The following is a 12,271-nucleotide window of genomic DNA, read 5'->3' as shown; positions in this document are numbered from 1 at the left end:
AGGTGTTGCCTGTTACGTGGTCCTTGGCGCCTCTGCAATTGCTCTGAAGCACGAGTTTTTGACACTTCGTATCCACTGGGTGTAATACCGGATCGTTTCATTCAGGACCAGGCCTTTCCGACAGTGGCGCAGAAACTGGTAGCGCAAGTGTGCTGTTTTGTCAGGGAGCTGGGAATTGGAGAGCATATTTCACATTATGCTCTCTGAGACACCTTTTCGCTTCGAGAGATGAAGTTCTGCGCTTCTGGACCTCCAAGGTGTAGTCTGGGTGTAATACCGGATCGTTTCATTCAGGATCAGGCCTTTCCGACAGTGGCGCAGAAACTGGTAGCGCAAGTGTGCTGTTTTGTCAGGGAGCTGGGAATTGGAGAGCATATTTCACATTATGCTCTCTGAGACACCTTTTCGCATCGAGAGATGAAGTTCTGCGCTTCTGGACCTCCAAGGTGTAGTCTGGGTAAATGCGAACGTAGGCATTTTCAACCTCGAGTCCTTGTGACTTGCAAGATAGGATCTCTGCCACAATAGTTAAATAAGTGTTCCACCACAGATTTTGGGGTGAATCAGGGCGAGGCGGGCCTCCCGAGACAAGATGTGCCCTTTCCACTGAGAAAAAAAAAGATTGTTTTCCCTGTAAAATTGTGTCAACAAAACATTTTTCGAGATATAGTTCCATGCTTTGGCCCTCCGCTTTCTCGGGTAGACCTGCAATTCATGTGCTATTTCTGCATGACCTCCCTTCTTGATCATCCAACAGATCTCGAAGATACTTGACCTTGTCTTGCTGGTTTTTAAGGTGTTCTTCTGTTTTCCGGACTGTAAGGAGGAGCACCGATAGTGTGGATTCAGAGTTGTTCACCCGGTCTTTACGTTTTTTATGATCTTCCCAGAGGAGTCTGATTTGTACACTCAGATCCCAGGGTGAATTTAATGTCCAGTATTGCCATGAGCAGGTCATCGAAACCAGGGGAGTGCTTGGTTAAGGTGTCCATTAAATATTTATCACAAGCTTGATCCGCTGAAGGGATCGCGTGGTCCGGGGTGTCCTCCATCCGGGTGCGGGGCACGTCCGGCTTACTCTTGCCCATCCCTTAAAAAGTTTTTTCAATGGGGCGATGGTGCTAAAACGGGAGCTGTGTGCCAGCCCGGCGTATAGTGCGGCACAGCCAGCTATCAAGTCTTTTGTGGTGTTCACCCTCTCACACCATCTCTGCGGCCGCTCCCGGAGCTCGATGGGGAGCCACTGAACTGTCCAGCGGGGAATGCCACCCTGGCGAGGCAATCCACCAAATGCAGACCCCTGAGGTAAGGGCAGGGCAAGTTGCAGTTCTCTGCGGACAATTGCAACAGGTCCGTCTCTGCCGGCAACCCCGCCCCGCTCTCGGGGGTCCTCTGCACAGAGAGCGGCGTAGTCAGGGCCTCTGCTGTTGGAGGAACATCTTGGGCAGCGTTGAGTTTCATATACTCTATGCCTCAATCCTTTTCAGCAAAAGTCACCAGTGTGTTAATGTGTCAGGGGACGCAGAGTCAGTCCGGTGGCAAGGCCACCCTGGAGTTAGGGCCTGCAGTCATCGCCGTCGATAGGCTTGTCTTCAAGCCTCAGCTACTTGGTACTGCGATGTCTCCCCAGCGACCCGCCCTCAGTCTCCAGTTCAGAATCAGGGCGATCGTCCTAATGCTAATACAGCCTCTGCCTGGGCAGCAGTTCGTGCAGCAGGTCCCCCTGAGGGGTTGGGGGCGTTGCTCATCAACGGCCTTCAACTGTCTCCACGATTCATGGTGGAGGCCGATGTCTATCAGTGTTGTGTCAGCGGTCGCCTCCGCTACACACCAGGCCAGGCCCTACACACCCGAGGGGAGGCCTCGTCACCGCATGCAGTCCCGTGCCCACTGTGCTCTACTTTTCAGGGACAGTGGCAGCTGTCCTCGCTGGTGGGATCTGGAGGCACGCGGCTGACTCGCCTCCTGTCCTCTAGGGGAACGGAATACCAGGAATCCAAGCCGTGCTGCACCTCCCCCTGGAGTGGCTCAGCTTCTCGCCTCACCCAGGAGGTTGATGTCCTAGAGACGGCCGGTCGATGCCTTGGTGCATAGTGCGGTGAACCTGGCCAGACCAGGCTGCAACAGCCGCAGCTGCACGACGCACAGCAACCCCGGCACTCCGGGTACAGGGTTCTCTGCAGTGATGAAAACTGGGGCCGAGGAGGTAGGTTGAGAGGAGTCTGGTTATAATAGGATATTGTGGTATTGCGTATACAGCATGATTATTAGCGGGCCACAGCGTAGCTCCTAAGCTCGCGTCTGCTGCATCCTGTTAGTAACTCGTGCCCTTTGGAATATGCAGGCTCTGCAGTGGGACCTGAAGTTCCAATGGGCACAGCATCAGGGTAACCTCTCCGACATTGTCCAGATCTTGGAGGGAGCAGCGAAAGATCTGCAGTAGTGGCTAAACAATCGTGATTGGTTCAGAGGCAGACCCCTCTCCCTTCCCCAACCAGATCTCACTGTAGTGACAGATGCGAACTCCTAGTTTGGGGTGGCCATCCGGGAGAGGTGGAGACCAGAGGAATCTGGACTGAACATCATTCTGCTGTGGCTCCGTGCGATCCGACTGGCATTGAAAGCCTTTCTTCCCTCCATCAAGGGAAGGCTAGTGCAAGTGGTCACGGACAACACCATAGCCATGTGGTACTGCAACAAACGGTGCGAGTGGGGTTGTGGAATTTTTTTCAAGAGGGGTCGCATCTATTTGCATGGCTGGAATTTCAGAGTATATCCCTGATGCTTCAACACCTGGCAGGCTCACTGAATGCCAGAGCAGATTAGCTCAGCGATCAACGCCTAGCAGGTAACGAATGGCGTCTCCACCCAGAGGTGGCACAAGGCCTCTTTAAATAGTGGGGAGAGCCTTGGTGAGACCTGTTCGCCTCTGCCAAGAACGCGTAATGTCAGCAATTTTGCAAGCTGGAGTTTCCAAGGCGGTTGTTGCTCAGAGACATCTCGGGTGGAGCACAGGCCTCCAAATTGCCTTTCTGCCCATACCACTCTTGCCAAGAGTTCTTAAGAAGACCAAGAACGACCGAGCCCCAAGCCATTCTGTTGGCTCTGAATTGGGCATGGAGAGACTGGTTTCCCGACCTACTAAGCATGGCCATTAATCCTCCGATTAGACTGCCCATTTGGGAGGATCTTGTGTAGCAGCAGCAGGGGAGGTTTCGCCACCTGAACGTGTTCACTTTCACCCTTCTTGATAGGAGATTGAGCAGTGGCAGTTGACAGCTTTCCACCTCTGTCCTGAAGTCTGCAATGTCATCTTAGCAGCCAGACGTCACTCCACCAAGGCTGTATATTCCTGCCATTGAAAAACATTTGTGGCATGGTGTGCAGAAAAAACACTGATCCTCTTTCTGCCCCCCTTCTGAAGTTCTACTTTTTATTCTTTTCCTTGCCTAGCAGGGCCCTGCTCTGGGCACTCTTAATGACTTTCTTTCTGCATTTTGTGTTTGCCAGACTAACACTCCCTTTTCAAATCACCTTTTGTATATAGGTTTCTGAACGGTCTTGTTCATCTTTTTCCTCCTTTGCCATTTATCATGCCGCAGTGTGACCTTAATCTGGTCTTAACATTGTTGATGTATGCTCCTTTTGAGCCTCTCCATAATTGTCTTCTCAGGCTACTTGCAAATAAAATAACTTGGCAGGAGTGAAGAAGTCCACCCTCAGGAAACTGCAAAGCGTTCAACACGCGGCGGCCAGACTCGTTCTTAAACTCCCAAGAAGGTCCTCAGCCTCAGCAGCCCTTAACACCCTCCACTGGCTACCTCTTCACAAAAGAATTTTGTTTAAACTTCTGCTCACTGCATTCAAAGCCACTAGGAAAACAGGCCCCCTGTATTTCACTAAGCGCTTTATGCATTACAATCCCACGCGCTGCCTGAGATCCTCAGGAACCAACCTTGTCGTTATCCCAAGATTTAAGTTAAAAACGCGAGGGGGGAAAACCTTCTCTTTCCTAGCAGCAAGAGCTTGGAACAACCTCCCCGTTAATCTCAGGCTAGCTGATACTGAGAGCCACTTCAGGAAACTCTTGAAAACCTGGGTATTTCAGCAATCCGACTCCTCGGTTTTCACAGCCATCTGATTCATTCATCACTACGTTTCCTTTTTCTGCACGCTCAGCGCCAAGATGCTCCTTCCGGAGCGATAGCCGCGCTTTACAAAATCCTATAAATATCAAATATCAAATAACTTACCTTGTGGCTATTACATCTGCTAAAAGAGTGAGTAAGCTGCAGCCCTCGTCAATCAAGCTGTCTTACCTCAATCTACCCTGACAAACTGGTGCTTTGCACAAGAGCCTCCTTCCCTGAAAGTGGTCACTTCATTTCACATAGGCCAATCCATCACATTGCCTATTTTTTATACTTCTCTGCATCCCTGTAAAGAAGAGGATCGACTCCACCATCTGGACTCAAAAAGAGCGTGTTTGTTCTTCCTTGACCGTCCACAAGAGTTCCGGGTGAATCATCAACTCTTCGTAGTATTGGTTTGGTGCAAAGAAAGGTCTGGCTGTGCATAAGCGGGCCATATCCAGATAGGTTGTGCTCTGCACTAAAATCTGCTGCGCATTGGCCAAGAAGCAACCTCCTGAAGGCTTTGAAGCTCATTCCACCAGAGCTAAAGTTGCAACTACTGTGTTAGCCCATGGAGTTCCGGTCCTGGACAATCAGGTATGTAGGGATAGGCAATTTTCCCGTTCGGTCCTGCAGGACTTCCTTGTTTGAAATTGGTTCACAGAGCTACTGCCGGGGATAATATTCTAAGGTAATGAATCTGCAGGTAGAAGTCTCCATCAGTTAAACAAGTTACATACTTTTGGTAATGCCTTATTTGTTAGAGACTATATCTAGCCCTTGATTCCTTACCCACCCACCCATCCTCCCTGCTCTGCGATCGGATTTCTAGGAACACGGTTGATCCCTTTCAGGGCCCTAGTTTTCCACACCAGTGGTCAGTGTTCTTCGTGGCTCTGCGCGTCTGGCGTCGTGAAAAGAAACGGACATCAGCGCACCTGGGTGGCGCCTCTATAGATGCCGTAGACAACACTTCCGGAAAGGATGATGCATGTGGTGCCGATCAATGCCAGCTGCCGGCACACATGGGAACTGCTCATGAAAAATCTTACGGATCCAATCTGACGCCGGAATGGAATTCTAAAATCGGGAATCTGCAGCTAGATATAGTCTCTACCTGATAAGGTGTTACCAAAGCTAAGTAGCTTGTACTTCTGATCCATACAAGAGAGTGGACAGAACGCACCTCTGATAAAGCCACAACATGTTGTTAGTGCTGTGCTGAGATTGACCTCCATAAATTGTTCAGCATCCTGATTGCATTCCGGGCCTTGTGCAGTTTGCTCTTGCTTCCACTTCCTGCCCTTCTATCCTGCGCACGGCTGGGTTCAAACGGAGGTGGCATGGTGTGCAAAATAGCAATGGACTGGGATGCGACCCAGAGTAAATACCGGTGGCCGAGATTAATTCAAGTATTCTATCCATCATTTTTTGTTTACTTCAGTGCAACTCCTTATGTGGGACTGGTATGCACAGATGTGGATCCTGTGCACACCGTGCCACTGTAACCAAGCTATACCCCACTGATGAGCCCTAATAAAGGTGAAACCGGTCTTGGGTTAATTGTGTTCATGTTCAGGGAGGACCTAACCTGGCAGTTTGGGCTGGACTGTTTCTATTGGAGCAGGTTCAAGTCTGATTCATGTATGGTGTGCAAAATAACAATGGACTGGGATGCATACCGAATAATTAGCAGTGACAGAGTTTGTCAAACATTCTATCAATCACATTTTTATTTGTAATTCAGTGCGACAAACTCCACTATGTCAGGCAGGTGTTCCTCCATGGAATTGGTGTACGCCAGTCATTATTTGTAGTTTTGTGTGGCACCTTATAAATTGACCCACTGCAAGCCAAATTGCCTGAAGTTGTGCGTTATCCCCGGACCAGCAAGTATTTAGTTTGGGTACAGTTAAAGGGTATTTTTTGGCTCTTTCTGCTTTTTGTTTTTCTGTTCCCAGATCAGCATTCTGTTTTTTAAGTCACCTGTTCAAATACTTTTTACTGATTTTCAAAATTTCTTTCTGTCAGCACTCTTTGTGATGCCACAGTGGGACTTGAAGTAGTTCCTTCTTTTTGGATGTGCACCGCTTTTGAGCTGCTGCACAGTGGTCCATTAGGGCTCATTACATTAAAAACGGTCTTTCTCAAGAACAAAACATTGTCAAACTGTGTGAGCAAGCTGTAGGGTCTTTCTGACAGTCCAACTTAACCAGCTTTCTTTACAGATAAGGGGATGTAGAGGACTTTCTTTTCTGTCCAAAGTGATCACTCCATTTCATGTTAGGCAGGCTTTCGCACATCTGCCATTCTTTGCCCCATCTGACCCTTCTAATGAGGACAAGAGCTTTCCAAGATGGCACTTAACTTTTTATACTGATTGCATCAAAGAACATTGGGTGCAGAATTAGCTCTTTGTAGGTTTCTCTGGGGCAAGGCAGTGCAAAAGTGGACCATTTCCTGTTGGTTCGTTTTTTGGATAAAGATATGCTAATCACTGTCGCAGAAGTAGCCTCCTGAGGGCCTATTGGTTCATTCGTCCACAGCTAAGGCTGCCATCTGTGCACTAGCAGATGGAGTACGTCATGTGGTAGTCATGTGTCTGTACATATGTTCACAAAGTTCTACTGACTCAATAGTCAGGTCTGTCGCGAGGAGCTTTTTACCCACTCGTTCCTACATGACTTTTTGATTTGAACCAGTTCAAAGACACACCACCTGGGTCGGTACTGCTTAAGGTATCAGTTCACCAGGTGACAATTCTGTAATTAGAAGTATCCATCAAAAGAACAAATGAATTACCTTCTGCAACAATTTTTCTGGTAGGGACTGTTGTAACTGCAGATTCCTCACCAATCCTCCCATCTCCCTGTTCTGTAAACTGATCTCTTTCTCCATCTAAAAAGTTCCCAATTAAGACATCTGCACACTGGTCAGTGCATCGACCGAAAGACTGTCATATGAAGGTGTGGAAAGCCTAATAAACTGATGTCATCTAGGAGGGGTGATGCTTATAAACTGCTTCATTCGTCACTTCCGGAGTGCAGCGACATTGAACGGAACTGCATGACACCACCTACTGGTGCACATGAGTACTGCTTTAAATTTTCCAGATCTAGTGTGATTCCTAGGGTATATTCAAAAAGTGAGAAATCTGTGGTAAGAGTATCCAACAGAAAGCTTGTTACCAAATGTAAGTAGCTTGTTCATCTGAATATTAGAAATTGGACTTGAAATCACACATTTCGTGTACTGGAGCAATTTCAAGTAGATGCATATTGCCATTGGGCCACCATTCCTTTCTCTTTGCACATTACCCACCTGAAAACCAATGCAAGATCTCCTTTTTTTTAAATAATAAGTCTTATCCTGTTCAGTACTTCTAGCAGTGCATACCTGGTGCCAAACAGTGCATGGTACCTTACAGTGCCCATAAATTATCTTGTTTTCTCTTTATATCAGTCTTCCACTGGCATAGTTTTTTCTCTTGTTGTACATCGTCATCAATGCTCTCAATTATCTAACTCTTCAGGTTGAAGAAGGGAATAACTGTGTATTTTAATATCATTTGGGTATTCACGTTTTATTTTAAGAATATTGTATTGTGCAGCCTGTGCTGAGATACTTCAGTTCATGCAGATTAGGACCCAGCATATTTTATGTGTTACGTTTTATTTTGAAAGCAATGCGTCCATTATTTGTCTCTTTCTGTACATCTTTAGGAAGCCATTGTGAATATGAAGTGGGACCCAACAGGTCAAATTCTCGTGACATGTGCCAAAGAAGAAACTGTGAAACTCTGGAGATGTATCGACAAGTACTGGAGATGTTTGTATTCACTCCCTCACCAGTCAGTTGTGAATGGGATCGCCTGGTGTGGACTACCGGGAAAAGAAGAGCAACAACAACTTATGCTAGCAACGTATGTTCTGTATTTTCTTTACATAATGAATGTATACAGTTGTGGTACAGGGCTATCGCCTTTTCAAAAGTTCTATGCGTTTTAAGCCTGTATAAGAATGTACTGAATATGTTTTATCCAGGTGGTCCTTCTATATGCTCAGTTTATTCAGTATATGTTCCATGTGGTTATCTTGTCTGATTTTAAAAATAATTAGAATATTAAGTTGCAGTGTACTGCTAAACATTCATTGTTTGGTGTGGTGATGTGTCTTTAAATTAAAGAGACTGCCCTCTGGAATGGAGGCTTCCCGGCCTGGATCTGTGACAACGCCGGTCGACCTTACGACCCCTCCGCCATCCCCGGACGACGAAGTCCCCGGTCCCAGCCCCGGTCCAGATCCAGTGTCGGACCGGCGCAACCTCACTCCGTCTTCGACGCCGATCAGTGAGCCCTTCACCAACGACCCGGCTTCATCATTTATTCCTGACTATCAGGAGATGGATGACGAGGAGGACTGGGAGGGGTCTGACGACCCTCTGGCCAGGACTGGGCAGACGAGTTGGGGGAGGCCAGTGGTCTGGACACTTCGCCCGACACTGGATTTGTCTCCCCTCCTACCGTGGCTACGGAGGAGGGGGCTGCTTACAGCGTGGTGTTGACTGGGGCAGCCAAGGCCCTGGCTATTGAGCTCCCTGTCGCGACCGTGAGAACTAACCTCCTCACTGAGGTTCTCAAACCGCAGGCAAGCTCCTCGGAGCCTCTACTGCCGTTCTACAAAGCCCTCACCGACTTTCTGTTGGGCACCTGGTCCAAGCCCTCCACAGGCCTCCCTGTGGATCGGAAAGTGGCCCGACGCCACTGCCCGGCTCCGGGCGACCCCAGCTTCCTGTCCGTTCACCCCACCCCCGAAAGCCTAGTGATCCAGGCCTCTACTTCTCAGACCGCATTCCCGACTGCTCCTCCGGATCGGGAATCCAAAAGGTACGATCGGTTTGGCAAAAAACTGTTCTCACTGAGTTTGGGGTTGCGGTCTGTCAACACCGCCTGCCTTTTGGGCCGTTACACTAACTTTCTGTGGGATACGGTTGCCGCAGTGCCTGGTGGAGGTCCAGGCAAAGCTAACCCAAGCCCTAGCGGAGGGACGGGATGCAGCACGCTATTCGATACGGTGTTGACTTGATACCACGGACTTGCTGGGTAGGGCTATTGCCAACTTTTCGGGGGATGTCCAAGCCACTCTTATGGACATGCCCTTTGATGGCCGTCGCCTCTTTGGCGTCAAGGCGGACATTGCGCTGGAGGGTTTCAAGGACTCCAGGGCTACGGCCAAGTCCTTGGGCCTCGGCCAACGCCAGCAAACTTCCGCCTTTAATCCATTTCGTGGCCAAGGAAAGAGCGCCCCCACACGTCCAGCTAGCCATAGGCTGCAGAACAAGCCTCAACGCGGTCGCAGTAACCCCCGTGGCAGTGCCGGGGGACACCGGCAAGGTCAGTCCACACCCGCCCCTGCAGCATTACCTCAAAATCCTCCTAGTCTGAGTTTTCAGGCCCATTCGACGCCAGTGGGGGGCAGGGTTCGCCATAACCGCCTTTACCGGTGCTCCATCACGTCGGACAGGTGGGTGCTGCATATTGTCCGAAGGGGCTACTCCCTCCCCTTCGAGACGAACCCTCCAGCCATACCACCGCAGTACCACCGGATGTCGGGGGATCACTTGCGACTTCTGCAGGAGGAAGTTACGGCCCTCTTGGCCAAGGGGGCCATCGAGCGCGTTCTTGGGCCAGAAGTAGGACGTGGTTAGTATTCCCACTACTTTCTGGTACCCAAGAAGGGCAAAGGAGGCCTACACCCTATCCTGGACTTACGGAACATCAACGGCTTCCTCCGGAAGTAGAAGTACAAGATGCTGACTTTGGCTCAGGTCCTAGCTGCCCTGGACCCAGAAGACTGGATGGTAGCATTGGACTTGCAGGACGCATATTTCCACATCCCCGTCCAGCCAGCCCACTGGCGTTACCTGCGGTTCATGGTAGGCCCTGAGCACTGTTTACTGTGCTGCCCTTCGGCCTTACCAGCACCCCACGGGTGTTCTCGAAAGTGATGGAGGTGGTCGCAGCTCATCTGCGCAGATTAGGGGGTTCAGTCTTCCCCTACCTCGACGATTGGTTGTTGAAGGCGGGCTCGCCCCAGTCAGTTGTCTCCCACCCCCAGTCTATGGCTGCACTCGCTGGGGTTCTCCATCAACGTGCCGAAGTCACACCTGTGCCCCTCTCAGAAGCTCCTTTTCATCGGAGCGGTTCAGGACTTAGCGCAGTTTTGGGTTTATCCCCCCGAACAGCGGGTTCGGGATATTCAGGCTGTGATTCCGATCTTTCAGCCTTTATTCCAAGTTTCGGTCAGGTTGACGCTGCGGTTCCTGGGGCGGATGGCTTCCTGCATCCTTCTAGTGCATCACGCCAGGTGGCAGATGCTGGCTCTGCAGTGAGACCTGAAGTTTCAGTGGGCACAGCATCAGGGCAACCTGTCCGACCACGTCCGGATCTCAGAGGGCACTGCAAGACAGCTGCAGTGGTGGCACATGAACCGCGATTGGGTCAGCGGCAGATCTCTCTCCCTACCCCAACCGGAGCACGTAGTGGTAACGGATGCGTCCCTCCTGGGATGAGGGTGCTACATGGGAGAGAGGGAGATCAGTGGTCTCTGGTCTCCAGCTGAGTCCCGGCTCCACATCAACCTTCTGGAGCTGCGGGCGATCCGGTTGGCACTGAAGGTATTCCTTCCCTCTGTCCGGGCAAGTGTAGTGCAGGTGTTCACAGACAACACCACCGCCATGTGGTACAAACAGGGCGGGGTGGGGTCGTTGACCCTTTGTCAGGAGGCTCCGCGCCTCTGGACATGGCTGTAACACCAGGGCGTCACCCTGGTGGTTCAACACCCGACAGGTTCCCTGAACGCCAGGGTGGACGAACTCAGCCGCCGGTGCATGATGGATCATTAATGGCGACTGAACTCGGTCGTGGCCAAGGCCTCTTTCAGCAGTGGGGAGAGCCTTGGTTGAATCAATTCGCCACCAAAGAGAACGCGCAATGTCATCAGTTCTGCGCGTTGGAATTTCCAAGGCGGCACTCGCTCGGAGACGCTTTTCGTCGAGAGTGGAGCTGCGGTCTGTTGTACGCTTTCCCGCCTATACCACTTCTGCCCAGAGTGCTGAAGATCAGGCGCGACCGGACCCAAGTCATCCTTGTGGCTCCGGACTGGGCACAAAGATACTGGTATCCCGAGCTACTCAACATGTCAGTCGATCCTCAGATTCGTCTGCCTCTTCAGGAGAACCTTCTGTCGCAGCAACAGGGGACGGTCCTCCACCCGAACCTGTCCAGCCTCCATCTCCATGGGTGGAGATTGAGCGGCGGCAGTTGAGGCCATTTGACTTGCCACCTGAAGTCTGTGATGTGATTCTGGCAGCCAGGCGTCCCTCCACAAAATCGGTATTCGCCTGCAGGTGGAACAAATTTGTGGCATGGTGCACAGCAAAGGCTGTGGATCCACTCTCTGCCCCCCTTTCAGAGGTTCTCCTCTTCCTTCTTTCTCTTGCCCAGCAGGGCTCTGCTCTGGGCACTATTAAGGGCTATCTCTCTGCCATTTCTGCCTTCTTGAGGCTTCCGTATCAGCCTTCTCTTTTCAAGTCCCCTGTTGTAAATAGATTCTTGAAAGGCATCACACATATGTTTCCTTATGTTCCTTTCGTGATGCTTCAGTGGGACTTGAAACTTGTTCTAACCTATTTGATGTGCGCTCCTTTCGAGCCACTTCACAATTGATCTCTACGTCTTCTGACTCTTAAGTCTGAATTCCTGGTTGCCATCACCCCTGCCAGGAGAGTGAGTGAGCTCCAGGCTCTATCTTCTACGCCTCCTTTCCTTTCTGTCCATCCGGACAAAGTTGTCTTGAAAACTCGTCCCTCTTTCCTGCCCAAAGTGGTTACAGCCTTTCATATAGGGCAGTCCATCACCTTGCCCACCTTCTTTCCGCCTCCGCATCCCTCGAAGGAGGAAGAGAGGCTCCACTGTCTGGACCCAAAACGTGCGCTCTCTTTTTATCTAGACCGCACACGCCAGTTCCGGGTGGATGACCAGCTCTTTGTTGGTTACATGGGTGCAAAGAAGGGACGGGTGGTGCACAAACGGACCATCTCTCAGTGGGTCGTGTTGTGCATCAAGGTCTGTTGCTCCT

General features: G+C 50.5%; 1 protein-coding gene across 9 annotated transcripts in view; it reads left to right on the top strand.

The window, feature by feature from the left end:
- Positions 1-12,271, top strand: part of HERC1 (HECT and RLD domain containing E3 ubiquitin protein ligase family member 1) — a 2,101,515-nt gene that overhangs the window by 1,557,196 nt on the left and 532,048 nt on the right. For all 9 annotated transcript variants that reach the window (XM_086959402.1, XM_086959399.1, XM_086959397.1 and 6 more), the window contains exon 56: positions 7,856-8,055. In XM_086959402.1, coding sequence (XP_086815528.1) covers positions 7,856-8,055 — 200 coding nt within the window. The remainder of the gene's footprint in view (positions 1-7,855; positions 8,056-12,271) is intronic.

Source organism: Lissotriton vulgaris, chromosome 2_2 (assembly GCF_964263255.1).
Source record: "Lissotriton vulgaris chromosome 2_2, aLisVul1.2, whole genome shotgun sequence".
In the NCBI taxonomy this organism is placed as follows: Eukaryota; Metazoa; Chordata; class Amphibia; order Caudata; family Salamandridae; genus Lissotriton; species Lissotriton vulgaris.
The sequence above is the reverse complement of the archived record's forward strand: the minus strand, read 5'-3'. Positions and strand labels throughout refer to the sequence as shown.